This window comes from Lagenorhynchus albirostris, chromosome 9, assembly GCF_949774975.1.
Source record: "Lagenorhynchus albirostris chromosome 9, mLagAlb1.1, whole genome shotgun sequence".
Classification (NCBI taxonomy): domain Eukaryota; kingdom Metazoa; phylum Chordata; class Mammalia; order Artiodactyla; family Delphinidae; genus Lagenorhynchus; species Lagenorhynchus albirostris.
Window position 1 is genome coordinate 49,847,489 of NC_083103.1, and position 27,573 is coordinate 49,875,061.

Below are 27,573 nucleotides of genomic sequence, written 5' to 3' on the forward strand. Positions count from 1 at the left end.
CTGTGTTGGGTCTTTGCTGCTGCGTGCGGCAGCAAAGTTGTGCCGAGTGGGGGCTACTCTTCCTTGTGGTACATGGGCTTCTCTTGCTGCAGAGCACAGGCTCTAGGCACGTGGCCTTCAGTAGTTTTGGCATGTGGGCTCAGTAGTTGTGGCTCACGGGCTCTAGAGCACAGGCTCAGTAGTTGTGGTGCACAGGATTACTTGCTCCGCGGCATGCAGGATCCTCCCAGACCAGGGCTCGAACCCATGTCCCCTGCATTGGCAGGCAGATTCTTAACCACTGCACCACCAGGTAAGTCCCTAAACATACTTTTATTTTTAATTTTTAAAAAATTTATTTATTTATTTATGGCTGCATTTGGTCTTCGCTGCTGTGTGTGGGCTTTCTCTAGTTGCGGCGAGTGGGGGCTACTCTTCGTTGCAGTACGTGGGCTTCTCATTGCAGTGGCTTCTCTTGTTGCGGAGCACAGGCTCTAGGTGCACAGGCTTCAGTAGTTGTGGCACGTGGGCTCAGTAGTTGTGGCTCACGGGCTCCAGAGCACAGGCTCAGTAGTTGTGGCGCACGGGCTTAGTTGCTCCACGGCATGTGGGATCTTCCCGGACCAGGGATCGAACCCGTGTCCCCTGCACTGGCAGGCGGATTCTTAACCACTGCACCACCAGGGAAGTGCCAACATACTTCTTTTAAATTCAGATTCTTCTACTACAATTCTTGGAGTGCAAATTCTCCCACTTGTTGCATCTGCTGAGTTTGCTCTCCTTCATGGTGGTTTGCTTCTTCTTCTTTCGTTTTCTCTTCTCCTCCTCCTTTATTTGGGGTAAGTTTTCCTGTAAGCTCATTTCAATAGGACTTGTTTTTCCAAAGGTTCCTTTGTGAAAACTTGGTTACAAGAATATCCTTACAGAACAGTTTTGTGTTTGCTTCTAAGGGATCCTACGGCCCAGGACCAGTTTTTTGTTAGTTTTTCATCTTGACATTCCAGTAACATTTGGGTACTGTGAATTTAGACCACACTCTCACAAACAGCAAATGTCTTAGTTTCTTTGTAGCTACTTACATCTCTGAGTGATGTTAGACTTTTTTGTATTTCCCTACTGATTCCCAGGTTAAAGAGCAGTGTTTTTCTAGTCTTCATTTCACAAGGAAGTAGTCCTTTGAGACTCCTGTTTCAGTGTTGAAGGCCTAGCACTCAGCCATTAGGCCTATATCTGAGTCCCAAGTCTCCACGAACTCTTTGACCTCCACTCTCACAAACCCTCTGACTTTTGGGTTCCCATTCATTTCTGGAACCCTGGGATTTCCCATTTTTAGGTTTAAGTCCAGTTGTGTGTCAAACTTTTTTTTTTGGCTACATAATATTCAATATTTCTATATTTGAGGTAGGAAGTGAGTTTGCCTGGAACTACTGTCTGTTGTATTGATATATTGGTCAGAAGTCACCCCCAAACATTCTGCATATTGTAATCAAGGGGCTTTTTTTTTTTTTTTTTTTTTGCGGTACGCGGGCCTCTCACTGTTCTGGCCTCTCCTGTTGCAGAGCACAGGCTCCGGACGCGCAGGCTCAGCGGTCATGGCTCACGGGCCCAGCCGCTCTGTGGCATATGGGATCTTCCTGGACCGGGGCACAAACCCGTGTCCCCTGCATCAGCAGGCAGACTCTCAACCACTGTGCCACCAGGGAAGCCCCAAAGGGTCTTTTAAAGACACAAATATGGCCATTTCATCCTCTCAGCATGGCATTCAAGACACTATGAAGTACAGAAACTCACCTCTCTAGCTTCATTTCCCACCACTTTCTCCTCTTCTTCACACTCACATACACTCTCTACACTCCAGTCACAGACATTAATTCTTCTCTTTCTATTCTCTCATAATTTTATTTAGGGTGTACATTGATAGTAGTTACATTTACTTATTCTCTAGTTCGCGTGCTATCAAGATGGAATTGTAGTAACTGACAGCAGTAGTAACTCATTATCTCCCTAACCCAGAAAACAGTAGCTCCATATGGTGAAGCTACTAGACACTTCAGTATAACATGATTTTAATTTTATTAAATTAAAGATGTTCGAGTCTAACTATGCTTGCACTGAATTGTATATTAAAGAATTGACACTTTAATGATATCAAGTCACCCTTCCAAGAACCTAGTATGTCTTTTCACTTGTCAGATCTTGTTCTATGCCCTTCAATATGATTTTTTGTTTATTCTTAGCATTTTATAATTTTGAATAGGTATCACATTAATATGGTTCAAAACTTTAAATTATAAAAATGAATACAGTGAATTTACCCTTCCATTGCAGTCTCCTCTCTGCCCAATTCTTCTCTCTTCCAGAGATATTTTATATTTATATGAGCAAATACATACACCTATTTATTTCAATTGTGAATGGAATACTTTTGTTATTGTTTCTAGTTGATTATTGCTGGAATAGAAAAAAGCAATTGATTTTTGTACATTTATCTTTTACTCACTTACCAAATGTCCTTATTAATGCTAATAGGTTTTACTTATAGCCTCTTAGATCTCCTAAAAGCACAGTCACATATCAACAAAACAAGATCATTTATTATTTTCCAATAGATACTAATTACTCACTTTTCTTGCCTAATTATTTACACCTAAATTTTCAAAGCAGTGTTGACTCTTGTCTTATTTCAGACTTTAACAGAAGTAGCTTTAGTATTTATAATTAAAAATGTTTGCTATTGGCTTTTGATGGTTTCTTTTACTTGGAGTTTATCAAATCATACTTAAAGCTGTAATATTTTATCAAATGCTTTTTCAGCATATACTGATAAAATGTTCATCTCCTTTCATTAAAAAAACTTTATTTTGAAATAATTTTAGACTTACAGAAAAGTTGCAAAAACAATACAAAGAGTTCCTGTATACCCTTCACTCAGATTTCCTCCATGTAAAATAAATACTTTACTTTTGTTTTATCATTCTGTATGTATACTTTTGTATGTGTGTGTATGTATAATTTAGCTTCCTGAAACATTTGCCAACTGTCTTTATCTTTAAATATTTCAATGTATATTTTCTAAAAACAAGGATATTCTCTTACATAATCATAAGAACTATTATCAAAATAAGAAAATTAATCTACAGACATTTAAATAATCTTCAAGTTCTTGATGTAATGGATTATATTAATAAATTTCCTGATACTGAGGCTTGTATTGCTGAAATAAAACTTACATAATTATGTTGTATAATTCAACTTAGTTTTATTTGGAAGTTTTGCCTCTATAGTCGTAGATGAGATTAAGCTATGGCATTCTTTTTGGCAGTTTAGCGGGTTTGAGTATTAATCTTACGCTGGCCTTTAAAAATCAACTGAGCATCTTTCCATCTTTTCCCATGATCTGAATCAGTTTTTATAGTAATTAAAAATTACTCTGATCTATTTTTTGGGCTGGATGATGGCTACAGTGGTATTCACTTTGTGGATAACTCATTGAATTGTATACTTGTGATTTGTGTACTTTTCCATGTATATGTCAATTTAAAAAGTTTAAAGAAAACAATCTTTTAAAAAGATAAAATTTTAATGACCTTTCCAATCTCTTCTTTTGGTAACTAATTGGCGTATTCAAACCACTGACTTGGGTCAGTGTTTGCTAGGAAACGATCTATCTGCTCTGTTTTCAAAATTGTGGCCACAGACTTCTCCTAAAATTATTTTAAATACGTTCATATATGTGGTTATGTCTGATTTCTCATTCCTAATCTTGGTTTTTTGTTTGTTTTTTTTTTTTTTGCTTTTTCCCTATATCAGGCTGAGGAGATTTTATCTATTTTATTGGTGTTTTCAAAAAGAATAGTTTTCTTATCCTTTCTCCTTTTTTTGTTTTTTGAATTCCTACTTAACTTCAGGTTTTATCTTTAATTGAGACATTTTCTATTTTCCTATGCTTTAAATGTGTTTTTTTCTAAATTCCTAAAACCATCACTACATATCTTTGAATTTTTCCTTTTGAACAATAAAGATATTACATTTTCATTTGCAAGTCCAGCCTCATGTATTTCTGGATACTCAGTAAGTATCTGGGGTCTTACTTTGCCCCATTCACTAAGGGTCTAGCAGGTTCTACTGCCTGGCCACAAACACATGACAAATGTGTGCTCCATGAACATATGATACTGTTTTGTCCTGGGACGCACTATGAAGGTCTATGCTTGCTGCAGGGCCCACCCATCCATCCAAATACCTGGAGCAGCCATCATGTGATGGCTCTGTGCCAGCTTCTATGAATAGGATAGTGAGTGGAATAACTGGGTATCTGCCCTCTTGGATCTTACACTCTATTTGTTCTTACATAGAACAAATAATGCAAGTGAGCTGAATACTGCCTAGGATGCTATGGTCCAACATCACCTAGGAGGTCTAGCTAAGATTCCCTACAAGTGATACTTAAGTTCCTCAGAATCTGAGGGTCTACCCTGTCCCCTACCCTCTTCTCAGAAAGGTGGCCATTGGGTTTTCTTGTACAAAAATTATCTGGTTTTGAGTTATATGTCTGCTGCTCCTGGCCGCAGCTGACTAAACCAAGGGACTGACAGCCAAGCATAAGAACTTTATCCAGTAGGAATGTTCCATATAGGATGGTCACTGACTGACTTAATTAGAGCCTCTAAGGGAAGTCTGAACAAAAAACAGAGTGAGAGGAGAAGAAACAGAGATAGCAGGAGAGGAAGAAGCAGAAAAAAAATAGTAAAGTCATAATAATAAGGGCAAATTGCAAACCTTGTGGTGTTGGATTTGAACTGTAGGCATCAATACGGACTCATAGTTTTTAATAATATACAGATGGACAGATACAGTAATAAATTCAGTTGTGTGTGATACATGTGTTAACATACACACATATATTTCCTAGCTTTGTGTGCTGAAAAGGCCTAGAAGCAACAACACTCCAGTAGCAATGAATATACCACCTTAGTTTCTAAGTACCATTCTCAAATAAAAGGAACCAGGAGCTGCTTAGAGAAATAGCTGATGCCAGGGCTGGGACAAGAAAAGAATGAGTGAGCCTGGAATATCCTGTGGTACCAGAAAGTAAGGCAATACTAAAAAAAATGATGGGGCAATGTTGAAACAACACAGGAGCCAATTTAGGAGCTCCCAATGGCCAAATCTAGGCCAAATGAGCAAAAAAAAAACTATGTTAGTATTAGGTTATAACCCATAGACTAAAACAAATATCCATTAGTTTATACTAATATAAATAAATTACTGAATAAATAAATGGGGGAAAAGAGACAGCTGTTCCTTACAGTAGAATACCAATTAATAAACATAGATGGAATAAGAAAAGAGAAAGTCATCATTAGGCAAATACAATATTAATGCTTGTTATAAGTAAGAACCATTGATGGATGCTAAAAATCAATAGGCAAAATTCTAAGGATAAATAAGACATCTATACAGCTCCTATCTTTCCATGAGATTCTTATTAATTTCAAAAGGGAAATTAGTAAACCTACAGTGGAGAAACTGGCACACACAACCTCAGCCATGTGCTGCCACTATGAGGCACTAAGAAGGGCACAGCATCACTTGTGGGTTAGTCTTGCCCAAAATGTAGACCCTCGATCTAATCATGTGAAAACAGCAGGCACACCCAAATTAAGGGACATTCTACAAATTAACTGATCTGGACATTTCAAAAGTGTCAAGGTCATAAAAGGCAAAGAAAGCCAGAGGAACTGTCACAGGCTGAAGGAGATGAAGAAAACATAACAAAATGCAATGTGGGCTCCTCGACTGGATTCTGGACCAGAAAAAGGACATCAGTGGGGAACATGGCAAAATTTGAATGTCTACAGATTAGTTAGTAGTACTGTATCATGTTAATTTCCTGGTTTTACTAATTATACTGTAATTTAATAATTTTTAAAGATGTTAATATTAGGAGAAGCTGGTGAAGGGTGCATGGGAACTCTATTATTTTGGCAACTACCTGTAAGTCTAAAATTATTTCAGAGCAAGAAGTAAAATAATAATAATAATAACAACACACAAAAAAGAATGGCACGTGAGCTACAACTACTGAGCCCACGTGCCACAACTACTGAAACCTGTGCACCTAGAGCTCATGCTCTGCAACAAGAGAAGCCACAGCAATGAGAAGCCCACACACCACAACGAAGAGTAGCCCCCACTCGCTCCAACTACAGAAAGCCCGCGTGCAGCAACAAAGACCCAACGCAGCCAAAAATAAGTAAATAAAATAAATTAAAAAAAAAAAAGAATGGCAGTCACTGAGGTTAAGAAGCAGCAGACAACTCCTTGAGGGGCTGGACAGTGATTGCTGGAGCATCTGCTGGAGCCCACGTTCTGGCTTCTGACTGCCTCACACCCGCCATGTTGTCATCACCCAAGGGATTGATTCCTGTCCCCATTTTCTGCTTCCTGAAAGAGACTTTGTAACACCAAAGGAAGGTTCCAAAATGGCCCCGCAGGGGGAGGGTGATGACATGGTCATCGATGGTGGCTATTGCAGATGGTTCCCAAGGTGTACCAAGCCTTGCTGTGCCCTGCTAAGCTGAGGCTGGAACATGTCTGGTCTGTGGAATGCCTTGGGGGATGGTGTGCAGTCCCTCTGCTTAGTGACTAACATGCAGACTGCACAGGGGAGCTGTTTATTCCAGGTTCACTTAGCTGGGATCATAGTATAGACGGGGCTGAGGCAGGCTCCATGGCCATCTGGGCAGAGCCCGACCCCATGATTCCTCCTCCTGCAGTTCCCCAATGTCTACGTAGTTGGTCTCCTGAAGGAGGCCCTGTAGAGCTGACCTTGCTTGGTCATTTGGTAACTTCTGTCCAGTCTCCGTGTAGGGCAGGGTAGTGCCCAGTCAGCCTTCCTCCTAAAGATGCCCTATGCTGGCTTAGTTCCAAGGCTGGAGAGACATGCTCTGGTCTGACCTCTGAACATGGGGTGGGGAGCAACAGTAGCTATGACACAGTAGTGTCCCTGAGAGTCCCTTTCCCTTGGAATTTTAGAGCTTGGGAAAGAGGAAGCTACGGCCTAAATGCAGAACCTCTGTGCCTGGGCCTCTGCATTCTTCTCCATTCCCAGTGGAGACATTCTGGGGACTCAGTTGCATGAGAGCCAGTAAAGGGTGGCAGGTCACAGCCTGGTCCCTGTCTCTTTCCAGCCAGATCTGTTCTCAGCTGCCATACTTCTGAGCTTCCAGGAAACATGATAAAGTTCCAGAGACGCTGGGACATGGGGATCACGCTGAAGGACAGAGATAAGAGACCTCCCTCTTCCCCCTGGCTTGAAGGGGATGGAGGAGCAGCTCCTCTCCCAGAGACCTGTTAGCACATGTGGGGCCCACAGGAAGGGATCAGGGTAGGGCAAAATTCCTGCTTTTGACTTTGGAGAGGAGTGAGAGGCAGGAGGAGAAGGTAGGTCGTTACCATGCCACAGCCAAGGGGGCTTTATTAGGTGTTCAGGGCACGTATAGGCAGGTAGGTAGACACTAGAGGGTGTGGCACACCTTCTCAGGGTTTAGTGGTGCCTGGATGTCCAATCTGTGGGTCTTGCTGTCCTTATCGATGATCTCCAGCCGCAGCTTGGGTGGACGCTTCTCAGCCTGGGGTGAGGGCAGTTCAGGACTCTTGAGTAGCTGCTTGTCTGAGTCCTCCACAGTGATGCGCAGAGTGCAGCCCCCTGGCAGCAGGTCCTGCTCGTAGGCGGCCGCCAGCTGGTTTACCACACGGCGCTCCACCTGCAGGTGGTAGGTGAAGTGGTCTTCACTGCCAAAGCCTGGAGGCCTGGCTCTATCACTTACTGCTCAGGCAAGTACTTACTCAAAGCTTCAGCTTTTTCATCTGCAAAAGGCTAACAACGCAAGCTTGCAGGACAGTGCTAATGACACATTAATGTCAGTTTCTGAGGTTCTCAGCCCAGTTTCTCACACTGGTAGGGGTTCAAACTCAGTTACCCTTTAGGATAGGGGTTTTACTTGATTATATTGTTTTTGGTTCTGAAGAGGCATCTGTTCTAAGAACAATTCCTGCCTGTCTGGACAGACTGGGAGCCCAGGGAATGCGTCTGGGGGCACCAGGGAGGGAGGTGTGGAGGTGCCTCACTTCTCTCAGGCTCCTGTGCTCACCTCATGCTTAATGGAGCGGGCGCCATAGTGCACGTTGTAGCCGTCAACCAACACGTCTGCCACCTCACGGTCCCAGAGCAGTGTGATGTTGTGCCTTTGCTTGGCCTGGGACAGGTCAGATAGGAGCATGCCTGAATGTGGGCCAGGGCTTTCTATCTCTCAGCGCTCTGGCCTGAGGCCTGGGCCTGTGAGAGACTGTGTGCCCTATAGCCACTGGACCCCTCTGTGCTCCTTCTTCTGGGGGTGGCGCTCCCAGCCCAGTGTTCCCTGACTTCCAGTGGGCATATATCCCACCCCCACCCACAGGCAGTCCCCGCTCTTACTCTCTTGGCCCAGAAATTCAGCTCCTTGTTGACGAGTTGGATGAGCTCCGAGTGGCAGAAGGGGAGGAAGTAGACGATCTCATTGATTCGTCCCAGAAACTCATCTCTCCTGAAGTGAGCCTATAGGGCCAGGTTAGGGATGGGGTGAACTCAGTGACCCAGAGGGTATAAAGGAATTACTGGACCCTATTGGGGAAGATGGGTGTGGGAGGGTTTCCGTATCTTCACGATGGCTAAGGGGATCTCCCCCAACCCGAGGTTCCAGCAGGAATGACAAAGAGCTCTTACTTTTAGGATGGGGCGAATCACATTTTCCTTGAAGTTCTTAGAGATGGTGATCTTGTCACTAGTCTGGACATCCCCTGTAGAGACAGAATCATAAACCCAGGACCTTTGGGAGCTGTGCCTGCTCCTTCGCTCTATCCATGAAAAAAGCCCTGGTCCTGACCCTTATGGTCTGTGTGTTCCTGGTCAAGGTCTCAGGCTGTCTGGGCCTCAGCCTTCTCCTCACCTGCACAATGAGAGGCCTGGACTGGGTACCTCCTAGGCCCTTCCACTGCTCATGTACTGGTAGGAACTGTATGAAGGAGGGGAGGGGAGAGGAGAAGAGTCAGGACCAAGACTGGGCTGGAGAGTTCAATCCTAAATAGAAAGGTGACAGATGTGGCCTCCTGCCTGACATGCTCCTCCTTTCCTCCTATGCAGGAAGGCTCCCTGGCTGAAAAAGGCTGTGTCACCTCCATACGGTTTCTGATCTGCTATCCCCTCATTGCACCGAAGTGTCTCCATCTGTTGAGTGTGCATCCCTTCAGTCTCCTTAGGCCCTGGCCTCTTCCTGGCCCCATGCCCTGGTGTGGCTCTGTCCATTACTCTGTCTGGAGCCCTCCTGTCACCCAAGAGACTTGGGGATTTCTTGAGGAAGTAGGGGCACCGTCTGTCTGCCTCCCTCCACTATCTAGTAGGGTGCTTGGTGTCTGGTCAGGACCAGCTAGGAACAAAGATGCTACCAGGGCCCTCATCTGGCCCCAGGACACCAATGCCATCCTGCCATCCTTGACCCCAGGAGATGCGCTGGCGGCCTGGTCACTTGACCAGTTGCCCAGAGAGCTCGGGCCACGTGCTGTACCAAGGTTCTCGGCGATCCGGTTATGGCTCATCTCCAAAGCTTCCTGCCTCAGCTGCAGCGCGTGCTGTGCTATCTCGTCACTGCCCACGTTGGAGGTCATGATGAAGATGGCGTCCTTGCAGTCGATGGTCTTCCCTTTTCCATCTGTCAGCCGGCCCTGGGAAGGAACCGTGACTGCATGGTCAGGGAGTGGTAAGGCTGGGCCCCTCTCCCAGGAGCTCTCTCCAGAACCCCTGTGCCTCCCCCTCCTCCAGCAGAGTCAGCACTCCCTCCTCTGGGGTCTCTGAGCACTGTTCTCACACCTCGGCTACAGTGCTCACCTGCTGGGAGTGCCCCAGGTTGAGACTGAACCTGCTGTCTGGCATCTCTGAGGGCACCCAGAAGCCAGCCTGACTGTACATGCATCCATCCAACACACTCTCCTGGAGGCCCAGTCTGGGCCAGGCTCTGTGTTGGGGCACTGGGGACTCACTGAGCCTCTGACATGCTCCCAGTCTAGAGAAGGAGTGAGGTCAGGAAACAAGCAGTCACAATTCAGTGGTTAAATGTTATGATAAAGGGAAGGCCACGCTGCTGTAGGAGGTCAGAGGAGGGTATTCTACAGGGTCATTGTGAGGACCAGGTAAATGAACTGAAACAGGTATAATCTCTGCATCTTTAGAGCCATCCTCTGGCCTGGTTAATGTCCCTCCCTTAACCAACTTGGGAAATTGCCTTGGAATCTTTAGCTTTTTCTAGAGGTGACACAGAAGAAAGCATCTTTACTAGAAACAGATGCACAAGGAAAGAGAAAAGGGGCAACAGTAGAGGGAGGAGACAGAAGAATGAGAAAATTGTAGCTGTCCAGGGCCATTCAGTTCAAGGGCAAGGAACTCTGCCCACTCAGCAAACCTCAAGGCTAGCATGGTACAACAGCACTTTGCAGTCATTTATAAAAAAGCACTAATCAGGGCCCCATTGAGAGGAACTGATGGAGTCTGACTTTGATGGGCACATCTACTTCCACTGCCGGTGCCCTGCTTAGTGCTTTCCGTGCACTGTTGTGCTCTGCCCACTAGAAGGTCGCTTTATGAGGGCAGAGGCTGGGTCTTGCTCTCACTGGGTCCTAGAACAGTGTCTGGCATATAGCATGTGCTCAACACTTGCTTGCTGAATGCTTGAATCCTCACCACCCCTACAAAGAAGCTGAGGCTCAGAGAGGTTAAGTAATTTGTACAAGGTCTCACAGCTAGAATACAGTAGAGCTGAGGCTCTATTGAACTGTCTGACCCCAGAACCCATATCCTTCACTGTACACCAGACTACTGGGGTCATACCAACAGTGTGGGATAAAATGAGGCCTCGTGCAATTTTCTTTCCCTAAATAAAAATTTCTCAGAATTCTGCCAAATTCAGTTTGCATCCTTTGATCCTGACAGGAAACAAGCTACCGGGACAGGTGTGGGGAGAGGCAGACCTTCCTGGGAACTCATCTGGGTTGCAGGCAAAAGCATAACTCCTGCCAAGTTTGAGAACATGGCTTTGGGGAAAGGTCACTGACCTCAGCCTGTTGGCACCTGCCCAAGCCAGTGATGCTGGGCCCTGCCCCAGCCTCAGGTAACCAATCCTCCTCAAGTGTTCCCCTTTCCCTGGTGGCGAGGGCCTCACTCAAGGTCAGCCCTTGGTTCTAAAGCCAATGCAAAGGCAGACCAGTCCTGGCCCTCAGAGGTAAAAAAGGAATGTGCATTAACTGAGCGCCTACTGTGTACTGGGCACAGTACCAAGTGCTTTTCTGCCTCACTTTACATGGGACCTTGGCACAGGCCTCAGAAAGTGTTAGTTCCAAGGGGGTCTATTCAACGGGGGCCTCGAGATCCAAATCCTGGTCACTCTCCCGTCCCAGCCTTGGGAGGGACGAAGAGAAGGCAAGGGTGCAAGCAGATGTTCCTGAGCTTGGCCATTAGCTTCCTACTTCACCCCCTGCTTATGGGTTACAACACGACAGAATCCACTAAGGGCAACTCTAGTTTTGGGGACCATGTCTGCGTGCATGTGTGATGTGCCCAAGTGCATGCAGATGACCCTGTGTGTGTTCGCAGAGCTCATCCCTGAGGACTGAGCACACACACTGCTGTACTGGCCAGAGCAATAACCAGTGGCCATTTCTTTCTGAGAGATCAAAGCTCTGCTCATAACTGGGCCTGAGGATGGGTCCCAGGTGGGTGAGGGGAGCAGGTGCAGTGTATTACTGACCCAAAGGGTGACCTTCACACTGTTCACGTCTCCTTCTCCTCAGAGTCCCTGGCAAGAAAATGTGTCCCAAAGAGGGAGCTGTTGCTGTCCTGCCTCTCAGCAACGACTGGAGTGCACGCATCCTGGGTGGCGCGTGAATGCTCACCTCAGGGTTATAGGGGCTGCTTTCCCCCGTTTCTGTCCTTGAAGGGAGGAGCAGTGGGTGGGCTTCCTAGGACTTCTGCCCTGTGCTACAGACTCTGGGGTCAACAGAGAAGTGACCTGCATTAGCTCTGCTTGGTGTTTTGGTGAGAGCATTAGGGCTTCTGCTTTTCTGGGTCCAAGCTTGGGAGGTCTGGGCTGGGTGGATATGGGGGGGGGCTTCCCTATTCCCCCAGACTGGATCAGGTGCCCTTATAACTCCTACTTATCCTAGCACACCACTCACCACAGTGGCTGGACTGCTCTTTGCTGCCTGACTCCCCCTTGCTCAGAAACACTGAGGCAGGGACTGTCTGTTCTCCCTCTGTCCTCTCTGCTCCGCACTGAACCACCTTCTCCTGGTTTGCCTCTTACTCTCTGGCAATTCTGCCTTTGACTCTTTTTGGAGAGGTTGCAAGGCTGTTCTTACCTCTCTTCTCTGCACACCATACTCTCACTAGGTCAGAGATCTCACCCCTTCCTGTGGCTTCTGGTACTCTCTCTGTGCTGAAGCATTCCTGAGTCTCTGCTTCCGGTGCAGGCCTCTCTTACACTCCAGACCGCTCAAACTGATGAGCGACTTCTTGGACATACCCATCTGGCTGTGGCATTTCATTTTCAACAATTTCAAACCTTAGCTCCTTACCTTCCTCACCAATCTGTTGCTCATCCCCTTGTGTTCCCTGCCGCAGGTTGATGGCAGCAGCACCCATGGGTCACCCAGGCCAGAAATCCTGCCGCTGGTCATCCTTGGTCCCTCCCTCTCTCCTCACATCCAACCACCGAGCCCTGCACAGCGGACTTCCCGGGAGCTCTCCCCTCTCACAGCCCTGCTTGAGAGCAGGCCTCCCAAGCTCTCGCCTGGACTCTTCAACAGTCTCCTCACGGGTCTCTCTTCTTCCTTCTAGTCTATTTGCTCACTGCTGCCTATAGGATCTTTATAAAGTGAAAACCTGATCATATTTCTCTCTTGCCTAAAGTCTTTAAAGGCTTCTTACTATTCACCAAAAAAGTCCACACTCCTCTGCCTGGCATTCTAACCTGCCCCTGTCTACCTTATCCACCTATCTCCACCATTCTATTCTCCCTTTCCCTCTGCAGTTGATCAATACTGAACAGCTGTAGTTCTCTGCATATACCAGGCTGCCTCATGCCCCTGTGCTTCTGCACACTGGGTGTCTACTGCCAGCCCTTCTCCACTCTGTTCACCTGGCAAATACTTATTCATCCTTGGAAGGTTTGCTGAATTACTACTGAATTAAGTTAGTCAACAGGGCATTTCTCCTGGTGCTGTGGGTTCTGGGAATGGTTGGAGTGAGACAAGGTCTCTGTCCTCAAGAAGCAAACATGCATAAATCTGGCTAAGTAAGCTCAGATGGCAGCTTTGGTCAATGGAAGCAAGGGCATAAACATCAGAAACTGTAGCAGGTTGTCGGGAGCTGTAGGAAGGAGTTATTATCAACTCCCCAAGGTAGTCAGTGGAGTGACAGCAGCAGTGGGTGGGGTGGACAGGGCTTACACACGGGAGTGGTAAGCATTTTCCAGGTGGGGTTGGTTGTATTTCAGTCAGCAGTTGCCTTCCCTCTTTCTGGACCAGGAACCTCTCCAGGGAAGTGAGAGGCCAACCAGGCTGCTGTGCTCACCTTCCCTAAGCCGGGCTCTCCCTTCCTGTGAATGCTTTATTCCAGATCTACTGTTCTCTTTTGGCCTTGGCTGCATGGTAGTTACTATTTTAGCTGCAGGCTCTGGAACTGGACTGCCTGGGTTCAAATCCTGGATTTCCTCTTCCCAACTGTGTGACCATGGGTGAATAAATCGTCTCACTTTACTTCAGTTTCTACATTTGTTACATGGAGTCAGTAATAATAACCATCTTCTGGGAACCAATCCTCCTTCTGGGAGGATTATAGGAGTTCATACATGCAATAACAGTGCCCTGCACACAAAGTACAAAAATGTCAACTTTATCATATCTCCTTTCTGCTGTCTACTAGGTAGGGAGTTCCCAGAGGGCAGGTTTGGGTCTGGTCCACAGCTGTGTACCTGAATCCCATCAAGAGGCTAGAAGGCGGCAGCGGGGGTCGGGGTCGGGGTGGTCTCAGAGCACAGGTGCGGGAAACAGAATATGTGACCTTTGAAGTCTTGGCCTTCATTCCTCAGTGGGGGTGGGGGGTGGGTCTCGAGACAGGGAGCAGATGAGAGCCTAGGAAGAGAGCAATAAACTGGGGCAGGGGCAAGGATGCTGGGCCAGGTGGGACAGGCAGTGGGCAGCTGTGGGGACATTTGGATCTGGTTCTTCCTGGCTTGGTACCTGATGTGCTATTTGGTCCACGGGTTCCATTCCTGCATTTTGTTAGTGCACTTTGACATGGGCAGCAAACCTCTTTCCATTTTCCCAGGGCTGGAGGGAAAATGGGGCTGGACATTTTCCCTGGACTGGACTCCATCCGGCCATGTGCTGGCTAATATAGTCCCTGCATGGGAGCAGATGGGAGGCCTCATCCCCAGTTCTGCAGGACCCCTGGAAAAGGTGGATGGCAGCCCCTCCCACGATCATAAGCTCTCCCTCCGCTGCTCAAGATAAGGACTGGTACGGATGGGGAGAACTGGGGCTCTGGGACCAGATGTATCTGCAGCCCATTTCTGGCTCTTCCACACAGTAGCTCTGTGGCCTTGGGCAAGTCATTTATAACCTTGCTGAACCTCAGTTTCTTCATCTGTAACAAATGATTGGTACCTTGCCTGGCTATTGTGATGATTAGCAAGAACGTCTGTAAAGTCTTTAGCACAGGCCTATTACATAGACTGTGCTGAAAAAGAGGAAGTTGTTCTCATTTAGAGCTCATTTCACCAGTTAAGAGGGAGACTGTCCTTGCTTGTGACCAGCCTGGAGCTCCTCAGGAGAAGACGGTTCCATGAACCAGGGCACCACCATTCCATCATCATGGTCACCATCACAGACAGCAGCAACGTCCCTGGCGTTTTAAAGAACTGGTGAAAATGATGGCTGACATGGGGAGGAGCAGGAGCTGTCTGAGCCAGAAAGGTTCTTGGAGCTTATTGGATCCAGCCTCCTTGTTTGTCAAACGAGGTCCCTGATGCCGAGAGATGGGGCAGAGCTAGAACTAAAAATTCAGCTCTCTCTCTCTCTCCCCTGGCACCCCTGTCCCATTCTGTCTCTTTCGAAGGTAGTCTGGGCAGCCACAACATTTCAACTGTTGGGCAGTGCTGGTCTTCCTTGGGTGCCCAGTCTGGGCCCCGGTCCAGAGAGGGGGTGAAGCCACACCTGCTAAGTGACTGAACGTACACACGAGGAAGCAGCAACTTGAGGAATGATCAATTCTGGGCCCCTGGGTCCTGCTGTTCACAGCCCCCCATACCTACAGGTGTCCCCAACTCCATCCCGGCCCAAGCTGACTGGCACCTCATCAAACAGCTGCAGCATGATGGTGAGCACATCTGGATGGGCTTTGTCCACCTCATCGAAGAGCACCACAGCGTTGGGGCACTGCTTCAGCTTCTTGGTCAGCTGGCCACCCTCCTCATGGCCGATGTAGCCTGGTGGGGACCCAATAAATTTGGCCACCTGATGGAAGGAAGGAAATAAGTTAGGAAGGCCTTTCTATGCTTTTAGTTTCCAATATGGGACATGCAATGGTAAGATGGCTTTATATACTGTTAAGATTGCCTGTCTCAACAAGGACAATCAGATTGTCTATTTGGGTGGAAGGAATCCTGCTGTGATGGGAGAGCAGATGATCTTTTCTGTGTTTACTCTTCAGAGCAAATCGTATGCAAAACAGATCAGTGACCCTGCTGTGTACATATGCTCCCCGCAAAGGACAAATCCCAAGACTGCTGGAATTATCTCAGGCCTAATCGACAAGTCACATCAAAATAGCCAGGCAGAGCCCTGTTGACAGGCTCTCCAAACCACACTTCACCAAGGACTCTCACTCACCTCATGCCGCTCCTGGAACTCAGACATGTCAAGCCTGATGAAACCCTGTGTGGAAACAAGCAGGAGTCCATTTGAAGAAGGCAGGGGGAAGGGTTAAGGAGGAGAGATCTCAAATATATTTCGGCTTTTAAGCCACACCAAGCCAAGATTTTCTATCCCATTTTCATGATATAGTTTTTTCTGGCTCCTTGCCTCCTTTTTCTGTCCACTCATCCCCCACGATTCCCTCATGCCCTACCTTAATAAACCCAAGTCGTGTTCCTGCCTTAAATCTGGCTTGGAATGTCTCTTTTTTCAGGCTTCTACTGGGTCTGATCACCACATCATCCACTCATCCCACATTTCCTGAGGGCATACTGTGTGTGCCAAGCACTGGAGCTATGTCTCTGGTCTCTAGCAGCACCTGAGTGGGGCAGGCTGACATGGACAAAGTCAGTCACCATCAGCGTGGGATCATGATGAGATGGAGGGGAGCAACAAGCACCCAGACAGCTCCATGGTGCCCTCAACCTTGCAAGTCTATGTGGGCACATGCCCCTTTTTCTTTAAGTATAGTTGATTTACAAAGTTGTGTTAGTTTCAGGTGTACAGCAAAGTGATTCAGTTATACATACACACACCCACATATATACATATATATATTCTTTTTCAGATTCTTTTCCATTATAGATTATTACAAGATATTGAATACAGTTCCCCATGCTATAAGTAGGTCCTTATTACTTACCTTTTTTATATATAGTAGTGTGTATATGTTAATCCCAAACTACTAACTTATCCTCTCCCCCTTCTCCCTTTGTTAACCATGAGTTTGTTTTCTATGTCTGAGAGTCTATTTCTGTTTCATAAATAAGTTCATCTGTATCATTCTTTTAGTGTCCACATATAAGTGTACGATACAATATTTGTCTTTCTCTGTCTGACTTACTTCACTTAGTATGATAATCTCTAGGTCCATCCATGTTGCTGCAAATGGCATTATTTCATTCTTTTTTTATGGCTGAGTAGTATTCCATTGTATATATGTACCACATCTTCTTTATCCATTCGTCTGTTGATGGACATTTAGGTTGTTTCCATGTCCTGGCTATTGTAAATAGTGCTGCAATGATCACTGGGCTGCATGTATCTTTTCAAATTGGAGTTTTCGTCTTTTCTGGATATATGCCCAGGAGAGGGATTGCTGCGACATATGGTAACTCTATTTTTAGTTTTTTAAGGAACCTCCATACTGCTCTCCACAGTGGCTGCACCAATTTCTTTTTATATTACTTATTTTTTTTTTAAATTTATTTATTTATTTATATTTATTTTTGGCTGTGTTGGGTCTTCGTTTCTGTGCGAGGGCTTTCTCCAGTTGCGGCGAGCAGGGGCCACTCTTCATCGCGGTGCGCGGGCCTCTCACTGTCACGGCCTCTCCCGTTGCGGAGCACAGGCTCCGGACGCGCAGGCTCAGCGGCCATGTGACTCACGGGCCCAGCCACTCCGCGGCATGTGGGATCTTCCCGGACTGGGGCACGAACCCATGTCCCCTGCATTGGCAAGCGGATTCTTAACCACTGCGCTACCAGGGAAGCCCCCTATTTTTATATTACTTATTAAAAAATTTTTTTATCACAGTTTTTTAAAAAAAATAAATTTATTTTATTTATTTTTTGGCTGCGTTGGGCCTTCGTTGCTGTGCGCAGGCTTTCTCTAGTTGCAGCGAGCAGGGGCTACTCTGTTGCAGTGTGCAGGTTTCTTATTGCAGTGGCTTCTCTTCTTGTGGAGCATGGGCTCTAGGCACGTGGGCTTCAGTAGTTGTGGCTCGTGGCCTCTAGAGTGCAGGCTAATTGTGGCACACAGGCCCAGGTGCTCCGCGGCATGTGGGATCTTCCCAGGCCAGGGATCGAACCCGTGTCCCCTGCATTGGCAGGCGGATTCTTAACCACTGCGCCACCAGGGAAGTCCCTACTTTTCTTTTTTTCTTCTTTTTTTTTTTTTTTTGCAGTATGCGGGCCTCTCAGTGTTGTGGCCTCTCCCGTTGCGGAGCACAGGCTCCGGACGCGCAGGCTCAGCGGCCATGGCTCATGGGCCCAGCCGCTCCGTGGCATGTGGGATCTTCCCGGACCGGGGCACGAACCCGTGTCCCCTGCATTGGCAGGCAGACTCTCAACCATTGCGCCACCAGGGAAGCCCCCTACTTTTCTTTTAAACTAATAAATCTTTCTCATTTATTTACATGTTTTCACTTAAGAGCTATCTAGAATGTAGCTTGCAGCCCTTCTCTCTCCATGGTTGGGCCTAGGGCTGATTTCCAGGGAACTGGCCCCCAGGGGTGAGGCCCGACCATAATTAGCCCCAGGGGAAGAGCACACCCTCTGGAGTGGGATTTGCGAGTTAAAACAAGCAGAATGCCCATGACTTTTCATGAAGAATTTAGGGATTTAGGGCATTATAAGGGCATTCAGAGGCCCTGTCTCTCCACCCAGATCAGGGTTCCCCAGAGACTCCTCAGGCTCCTCTCCTAGATGCACATGCTTCCATCTAAGAGAATGCACCCACTGCCTATGCTTCTCCTGAGAGCTAGGGATGAGGGAGGGTGCGCCAAGACCCTGAGAGGGAGGTAGCTATGTCTGAAATCCAGGCTATACTCTAGTTCGGTTGCTGGCCAGAAATTCAGTCTGTGATGTATTCTATTTTTTTCTCTGTCCTGTCACTCTGTACGTGAGGTATAGGGTGGCAGAAAGAGCCCAAGGCTTGGCTTCCAGCCCCAGTTCTCCACTATCTGTGTGGCCTTGGCTGCTTTCCCTTTTGGAGCTGCAGTTTCTTCAATACTCAGGCCCTTATGCCCTCTCGTTGTTTCTCCTTTATGTTATGGCCTGAGGAGAGGACCTAATCCAAGAGGTTGGAAAGGCCTTGGAGAAGTTCTTAAGGTCATGAGGGTGTGTTATCAGAGGACATGGAGCATTAGCGAGCAAGCATCTTCAGAGGGACCCAGGCAGCTCGGCCAAGAGAAACACTGGCTTCAGGAAGTGTGGGGAGATAGACATGGGGAAGCTGGGAGTGCTGCCCAGAGGGAGCAATGAGCTGGAAGCCACGAGATGGGTATCTGGATAATAGGTGACACTCACTGGGCGCTTACTATGTGTCTGGCGATGTTCTAAATAAGCAAGCTATAAAGGGTTTAGAATGTGAGTAAGTCTATGAGATAAAAGTAGTATTATCATTCCCACCTTACAGATGAGAAAACCGAACCACAGATTAAAGTAACTTGCCCAAGGTCACTCAAGCTTGACAATCTGGCTCCAAGCCTGTGCTCTTAGCCACTCTACCCTCCTGCCTCATATTTCCCACTCCATCAATCAGCTGGGCTCTTGGCATCTTCATTTGAAGGGTTCTGAGCTTTGTGTCCAGAACCAGTGTCAATCAATGCCCCAAGATAACAGGGAGTACAGACTTCAGTGCTCACTTACGCTTATGTCAAATTACCTGGGTTCTTATCCTAGTCCTACTGATTTGCTGAGTAACTCTCAACAAATCTAAGGGCTTGATTTTCTTGGCTAGAATAATTTTGGTTTCAAATGATCTTACCTTAGGGTTATCTAGAAGTGAGGCAACAATAATAACAATTATATCTAACATGTACTGATTGCTTACTATGTGCCAAGAATGGTGTTTAGCATTTTACATCATTATCTCACTTAACCTTCATAACAATCCAGTGAGACAGGCACCATTACTGAATCCATTTTACAGATGAGAAAACTGATGTAAACAGAGATCTCAGCCAACTCCACAGAGTAGTTTAGCATTGGACCCAGAGCCCTGCTCCTGATCCCTTCATCATACTGCCACTATAACTGCAGTCGTTAGGGCTTCACCACCCTACTTTAGGATGAAATCACGGAATGCCATTAAGGTTTCTTCTCAAGGATTATTAACCCTAATAATGGGAGTTAACAAAGCTGCTCAATTTGGGAGAAATAGTAGAGGTTAATGAGAGAAAAATAATAAGCTCACAAGTCTGTTAAACAAATTACAGGACTTCCCTGGTGGCGCAGTGGTTAGGAATCCACCTGCGAAGGCAGGGGACACAGGTTTGAGCCCTGGTCTGGGAAGATCTCACATGCCATGGAGCAACTGAGCCCATATGCCACAACTACTGAGCCTTCGAGCCACAACTACTGAACCCGTGTGCCACAACTACTGAAGCCCACGTGCCTAGAGCCCGTGCTCCGCAACAAGAGAAGCCACCGCAATGAGAAGCCCGCACACTGCAACGAAGAGTAGCCCCCGCACGCAGCAATGAAGACCCAACACAGCCAAACATAAATAAATTAATAATAAAAAAGAAATTATAAAAATGTGCAAACAAGTCCTTGAGAGGCAGCCAGGTCTGGAGGTATTGTGACTCTTTACAAATGAGGAAACTAAGGATCAGAGAGCCAGAACTTGAATTCAAGTCACCAACTCCCAGGTCAGTGCTCAGTCCTCCTTTACACTGGGCCCTGTACATGACACTTCCCACACATCACTCCGTGGGTCCTGGTGATGTCAGGTACCCTGGTTAGACAGCTTACAGTCCAGAACCCTCAGATTTTGTTTTATTTTTCAATTTTATTTATTTATTTATTTATTTATTTTTGGCTGCGTTGGGTCTTCCCTGCTGCGTGCATGCTTTCTCTAGTTGCCGTGAGCGGGGGCTACTCTTGGTTGCGGTACGTGGGCTTCTCATTGCGGTGGCTTCTCTTGTTGCGGAGCACGGGCTCCAGGCACGTGGGCTTGCGTAGTTGTGGCTCGTGGGCTCCAGAGTGCAGGACCAGTAGTTGTGGCACACGGGCGTCACTGCTCTGCGGCGTGTGGGAACCTCCCGTACCAGGGCTTGAACCCTTGTCTCCTGCATTGGCAGGCGGATCCCCAACCACTGTGCCACCAGGGAAGCCCAGAACCCTCAGATTTTGAAGGCAGGTTTCAAACATGCCTGTTACATGTCCAGAGAATGTCTGTGCTAGACATAGATGCTGTAATGAGTTGGTCCTCAGGGCTGGTGAAGGTAGAAGTTTTATAGAAGCAACAATTATGATTTAAAAATAAAATACATGGTTATATTGGGCTTCTCATGCCTCTCATCTCCCTATGTGACATGGGGACAAATGGACAAGTTTATAATCTAGCCTCCTCTTGTGGCTGAGAACAACAGTTCTGAGAGAAGAGTTGAGAGACTGGATTCTGATTTTACTTCTTCCCCTAACAGGTGACTCTGGATGCTTAATGCTGTAGGGTCTCAGTTCTCTCATCTAAAAAGTGGGTCTAATTTAGCATTTATGCTATCTTCCTTATAGGATCAAATAAGATAATGGATGGGAGTACTGCTGTGGAAAGTACAGAGTGATGAATAAATATAAGACAAGGGATCAGGCACTTACTGGGTGCTAGAACCTGTGTTCTCTGTGATTCATAGTATCTCACTTGATGCTCACGACAACCTTAGACACAGGACTGATTAGCTTCACTTTGAGGCAAGAGCTGAAACTTAAGAGGGGTAAAGCAACCCGTCTAGGACCAGTAGAACCTGTGCCAAGGAATGGCTGACTCCAGAGCCTGGATCACCCAAGCCACTGACTCCAAGTGGTGACGGTGTTAACTCCGTCTCCTAGGTGAGGCATGTACTGAAGGATGCCATCATCAGCTTTCAGGACACACTGCACTGATGGAAATCTGCCTCTTGTTTAGATGCTCCAACTGAAAAATGACCTGCATCATCAGTCTTTTATCAAGCCCCTTCTCCTTTCTACACCAGCAAGTCAGCAGATACCTTCCTTCTACTTCCACTGTGTATGAAGACATATTAAGACAGCTTGGATAAGGAGATTATGATTTGTAATTAAATATTAACCTTTCTGACAGTATTAAAATTAAACCACTTGGAATTCTTCATCCCTAATCAGGTGGTTCCTGCCCATAACTGCATCTTCCCTAATAGTCTTGCTAGTTTATGGCCCTTTCCAGAGTGCTAATTGTTTCAATCGCTGCCAACCTGATGAATTGTCTTAAAAACGCTATTTCGGTTGGAGCATATTAGCATGCCATGCGCTGCTTCTTGCCTGCCTGCCTGCCTGCCTGTTGAGTGGGTCTGCTCTAGCTTTGGTTGAGACAGCTCACAGACAGCTACTGGCAGAGTCAGTAGAAGGGGGCTATGAATGCAGCTCAGAAGGACACAGCCTGAGCTACCTTGTTTCTGTGGCTGCCAGGCCCTCAGGGAGGTGGTGAAGGGGGAGCTAGGCAAAAGCAGGAAAGGAGGTGGCCAGGACTCTGTTGCTGGCAGTTTGGCTGGCGGAGGCCTGGGCAATTCCTCATCACCTTAGCTGGGGAGGCTTTCCACAGAAAGTAGGCAAGGGCATCCAGGGTCATGGGCAACCTGTGATGCCTCCACACTGGGAAGGCCAGTAGGAAGAAGAATGTGTGGCTTTAAGTTGAAATGTTTCTGCAATCTCCAAGGACTGCTCTGACATTTCTGTCTGTGTGAAAGTATTTCCTGTCAGTCTAGAAAGTCAAACTGAGCAGGCCTTGGAAAGCCAGAGTCTGAATAAGGGGATGGGCACAGCCCTGTCCTATGGAGAATCCAGGCCTCTGGGTCATGGGAAAAAGGAGACTGACCACCTCATAGCTTAGGGCATTAAGAAATCATGTTTAAAAGCTCATGTAGAATGGGGCTTCCCTGGTGGCGCAGTGGTTGAGAGTCCGCCTGCCGATGTGGGGGACGCGGGTTTGTGTCCCGGTCCGGGAGGATCCCACATGCCACGGAGCGGCTGGGCCCGTGAGCCATGGCCGCTGGGCCTGCGCGTCCGGAGCCTGTGCTCCGCAATGGGAGAGGCCCCAGCAGTGAGAGGCCCGCATACCGCAAAAAAAAAAAAAAAAAAAAAAAGCTCATGTAGAAAAGCAAATCCTCTTATTTCTACTTTTCTCCTACAGGTCTGAGACTCCCTCTAGCATGGCCTTGATGGCACTGGACAGTAGTGATATGTTTCTAAAGCTGTCTCCCCCTCAAGACTGAGCTCCTCAGGGCAGGGGAGTGTCTTAATGAACGCTGTATTATCAGGATCTAGTACAATACTCGGCACAGAGTAGATGCTTAGAAATGTTGTATAAATGAATCTCACTGGGTTCTCCCAAGTGCCTCAAGAGTCAGGCAGGGCAAGGATTATTCATCCTATTTCACAGATGAAGAAATTGAGGCACAAAGAGGTTGAATAACTTGCCCAAATTCCTGGAGCAATTGGTGGCCAAGTTGGGGCCATAGCTGAGGCCTGCTTCCTGGGCCAGGGCCCATCTTTTTGATTGGCTATTGCCAGATTCAGGGAGCCTAGGATTTTTTGGGCTAGCAGGAGTGGTGAGCTCTCCATGGCCTGCCAATTGGGCGTAGATCCCAGCCCTTACCTTTTTGGCATCTTTGTGCATATATTTGGCTGTCTGCTTGGCCAGTTCTGTTTTTCCTAATAAGAAGGAAAAGAGAAGTGTTGCGTTAGGACCAGATGACTATCTCCTGTGATGAAAGCATATTAGAAATGCATGGATGCTGGAAATAATGTATGTTATGGATGGGAATGTTGAGGCTCAGAGAGGGTCAGTGACTCTCTCAAAGTCACCAAGGGAATTAATGGTAAAACTGGGACCAGAATCAAAGTCTGCATTGCATCTTGATTTTTTGTGGATGGGGATTGAAGCCTTTTCTCTACAGCAGCATCCTAAGAGTGAGAGGTTGACTCTTACAATCCAGAGCCATCCTGTCCTTTGAAGCCCAGCATAAACCTTGCCTGTCCTAGGAGCACCCTGACTTCCTGGCTCACTGCACCGTATCTCTCTGGACACCCACGGTCTTGCCATCCAGCCAGGCCCTGGAGCCACAGGCCAAAAAGAGGCTGGGAGAGGATAAAAAGCACCTCTCCTTGGCTTCACAGCCTTGCTTTGCAACATAAAGAAGGAATGATAATACCGAAGTGGTGGCTCTGAAGGGCCATTTGGCATGATGGTCAAGCCTTTGGAAGTCACTATCTGGTATGTGTCAAGTTCTATAGTATCATGTGAGGTAATGGTAACCCTTTGGGACCCTACATCTGAGGGAGCACCCATGAAGATGCTGAGAGGGGAAGAGGAGGCAACAGATGCATGAAATTCCCTATCAAGACAATGGGAGAGAGAAAAACAAAAAGACAACGGGAGGTGGTGGTGGTGTGGTGGTGGCAGTGGGAAGTATCTGTGAGGGCAGAGAGTGAGGGGGTGAGAATGCCTCAGATAATCCAGCCCAAATGGCTATAAAAATCCCCGACCCATTTCACTGCAACCAATTTTGCTATGCACTTAGCACTGTGCTGGCTATCAGGGGCTTTCTTTAGCTTCCTAGAGGGTTATGTCCCAGGCTACACTAGATAAGGCTGGTGCACTGGGCAGTGGAGGTGGTTCAGTTCCTAAAGGGCAGCCTCTGGGATTGCAGAGTGGCTGGACCAGGACTCACAGGACCCCAAGGGCCTGGCCTTCCAGGTGAAGTAGGTCCTGCACCACAGCTTCCAGAGGGAGGGGCATAATTCCAGCTATTCCTAATGTGACAGATGATCCTCTTGCTGGCTCTGTAATTTGGAGGAAGTTGTTCTGGGAGCTAGATTTGAATGAGAGGTGGGTCGTGTGACTCTGGCCCATAGCAGCTGGGGCTCCCCCAGCTCTCCTTCCCCACAGGCTGATCTACTTCCAGTTACCTATTCCAGATGATCCCAGGAAGAGGAAGACCAGAGGGTGTTCTTCGTCGTACCAGCCATTCTCCTTCCTCCGGATCGCTATGGCCAAACACATAAGACGGGAGGACAGGGAGGGAGGCAGATAAATCAATGACACAAAAGGCAGGATAATTATCACTAAGTATACAATATGTTTTACTGCTCTGCGCCCACTCAAAGTCCTCACTACCATTAGTGCTGCCTAATCTGATTAGCTGGCAAGGCCCCTAGAGACACCTAATCAGGTTAGCATGGATTTGGAAAGCTGCCCAGAGCAGATTTCGGATAAAGTTTTCCAGGATGAGCACTCAGCGTTGCCAAGGAAACTGAAAGGCGGGTGGATGGTGAATGGAGGTGAAGGGGGTGGGGGGCTGGTGAAGGAGAATTCGAGAGGAACTTTAGCTCTCCACTGGTAACCCATCTACTCACCACTGGCAGGAGTCTGAGCCTGCCCCTATGCAAATGGGAGAGGCAGAAGCCCATGGCAGGCCCTTGGGGATCTGGGGTGTGAGCTCTGAACTCTTTCCCATTTGGGGGAACTAAGATCTCATCTGCTGTTAGGAAATACAGCCAAATGCACTTTCTGGAAGCCAATGAAGGGTAGTGTGGAGCTCAGGGCATGGAACGGTGAGCCACCTGGTTAGCACCTCCACCAACATGGCCTCCACTGGGCAGAGGTAGGGGAACGGGAATAAACACGTATTAGGTTCCCCAGGGCTCAGCTCTGCTAGAGTGAGTGCTAACCTCTCCTCTTCAAGGGTTCTATGTGCAAGATGAGGAAATTAAGTGAACAACCACAGAGTGGAAGAGTCAGGCTCAGAAGCATCACTCAAGTATAAGAGTAGGAACAGAATGAGGCAGAACAATCAGAAGAATCATTTATTAAACATGCTATCTGCTAGGCCCAATGGAAAAATCGCCAACATTTTATTACTCAAGACCCATACCCTGAGTGGAAAATATTATTTTCAACTCCATCATACTGAACAGGAAACTGAAACAAGAGATAAAGAGATCTGCCCAAGTCACACAACTAGTAGATTACCAGCTGACTGGTGGAGATGTTAGAGTTGCATCTCTAAACCTGTCTTCTTTTTTTGTCACATATGGTTACTTACAAAAGCTAGTATCAATTTGGGTTGCCATAAACGGAAACACGGCCGTCAGAAGAAGGAAGGGGAGAGACCATTGTGCAATGTCAAGGTCATCCTGCAGATGGAACAGCATATATGGTCTGGTCCCCAGAGCGTTAAGGGGAGATGAGCAAAAGGATATATGTCAGAGAACAAGGCATGGAAACCAAGTCAATGGAGGAAGAGTTGACAGTCTTAGGGAAGCATCGTCCATTCTTGAGGTGCAAAGATCCTAAATGCTATACTGTGTGGTATAATCTGTGTGGTTGGGTTTCAAAGAAGTGGCTGGAGAGATCAGGGAAGGCTTTTGGAAGAAGTGGGACTGATGACAGATCACAGAGACTGGGTGGGATCTGGAGGGGGCAAATGCAGCAGCATGACAGAGGTGGAGAGACAGGAATGAACATGAGTACTTGTGGGTGGGATCAGATCAAAGAGGTCTCGAATCCCTGTCTTAGGAGTTCAGGTCCACACTGTGGGCTTTGTCACTTCAATCTCTAATGCTTCTACCTAAGATACTTTCTAGTTCTGGCCTCAGCAGAAAAAAAAACTGTGCAACCTCACGGACACCAGACTAGCCACTCTGCCTGCTCGGGAGATACTCCCTGAGACTCCTGAGAGGGGCCTGAGAAAACACTGTCTAACCTCTCCCTTGGGCTAGGTCTCAGATCATCTCTAAACTGACTGGCTTGGTCCTCCGGAAGGCCTGGACATGATGGGAATCCACAGACCTCATAGGTATCTGAAGGCTGGGGATGAAGATGGAGAAGTCCCAGCCTGGTGAGAGGGAGCCCCCAGTGTCCTGACAGAAACAAGACCCTGTGGGTGGGGGTATTTGGGGAGGTGGAGATACTGTAAAATGGCAAAGGCTAGACTTCTGTGAACATTATGTATGGATGTGTGTTGAGGCAAGGGTGACAGAAGGGGTTATATGAAAGGAGTCACACTCTTCCAAAAGTTGGCTAAGTTGAGAATCTAGGTTGGAAAGAAGCTGAGCAAAAACTGGATTCAGGCTTCATGGGGGTATTTGGGGAGGCAAAAGTATCCAGGCATCACTCAGACAGGTGGCCTGGGGGACCAGGGTTCCCCAGGTGTCATGAACCTGAGGTTCTGATCTTGACTTCTCTTTCAGGAAGCTTCCCAGCCCACCAAGAGCTGCATGCCTCTGGGCTATGCAGTTCAAAAACACCATGGAGAATGCGGAATTGGATTACGCCAGGGGCCATCTTTTCCCCCTTCTTTTCTAATAATGCACCTGGGAGAGAGCTCTTTATAATGCCAAGCAGACTCCACTGCACAGCTGTCCCTGGTCAATTCTGCCAGACCCAGGGCATGAGTCTGGGGTGGGCTTGATCTGGGCTCCCCGTGAAACAGGCAAAATGCCAACCATTAAACAATTACAACTCTGGATATTTCTAATAATATCTGAAGAGAAAAATGGCCAAGCAGATGGCGTCCGACAGAATGAAAAATGGAAGCAGCTACGAAAGACTGGGGAAGGCGGGCCCTGGGGTGTGTGGTTGGCAGGGTGGCTGAGGACCAAGGCTGGGTGCCTCAGGGTTCTGTCAGGCTGGGGCAGAGGCTGGGACAGACAGAGACCTGGATAGGCCCATTTGGGATGTGGCCACAGGTATTGGTGCTCTGTGGACAAGCAAATGCAGCAACTTCCTCTGCTAGCACTTCAGGGTCTGTAAAGAACTTCTGTAGACATAACTTCATTTGAGGCTGGTTAT

At 47.4% G+C, this 27,573-nt stretch overlaps 1 protein-coding gene across 7 annotated transcripts in view; it reads right to left on the reverse strand.

The window, feature by feature from the left end:
• CLPB (ClpB family mitochondrial disaggregase) overlaps positions 1-27,573 on the reverse strand; it is a 179,218-nt gene that overhangs the window by 25,455 nt on the left and 126,190 nt on the right. For 4 of the 7 annotated variants that reach the window (XR_009542451.1, XM_060159908.1, XM_060159910.1 and 1 more), the window contains exons 8-16: positions 24,690-24,767; positions 23,377-23,432; positions 15,958-16,002; positions 15,421-15,582; positions 9,585-9,741; positions 8,747-8,820; positions 8,459-8,578; positions 8,136-8,240; positions 7,518-7,748 (exon numbers count right to left, since the gene is read on the reverse strand). Coding sequence is in view for 6 of the 7 variants with exons in the window: in XM_060159908.1 (XP_060015891.1) it covers positions 7,518-7,748; positions 8,136-8,240; positions 8,459-8,578; positions 8,747-8,820; positions 9,585-9,741; positions 15,421-15,582; positions 15,958-16,002; positions 23,377-23,432; positions 24,690-24,767 (1,028 nt within the window). In the remaining variant the exon portion in view is untranslated. Of the gene's footprint in view, positions 1-7,430; positions 7,749-8,135; positions 8,241-8,458; positions 8,579-8,746; positions 8,821-9,584; positions 9,742-15,420; positions 15,583-15,957; positions 16,003-23,376; positions 23,433-24,689; positions 24,768-27,573 lie in introns of those variants that run through there. The other 3 variants (XM_060159911.1, XM_060159913.1, XM_060159912.1) reach the window with 2 other exon arrangements.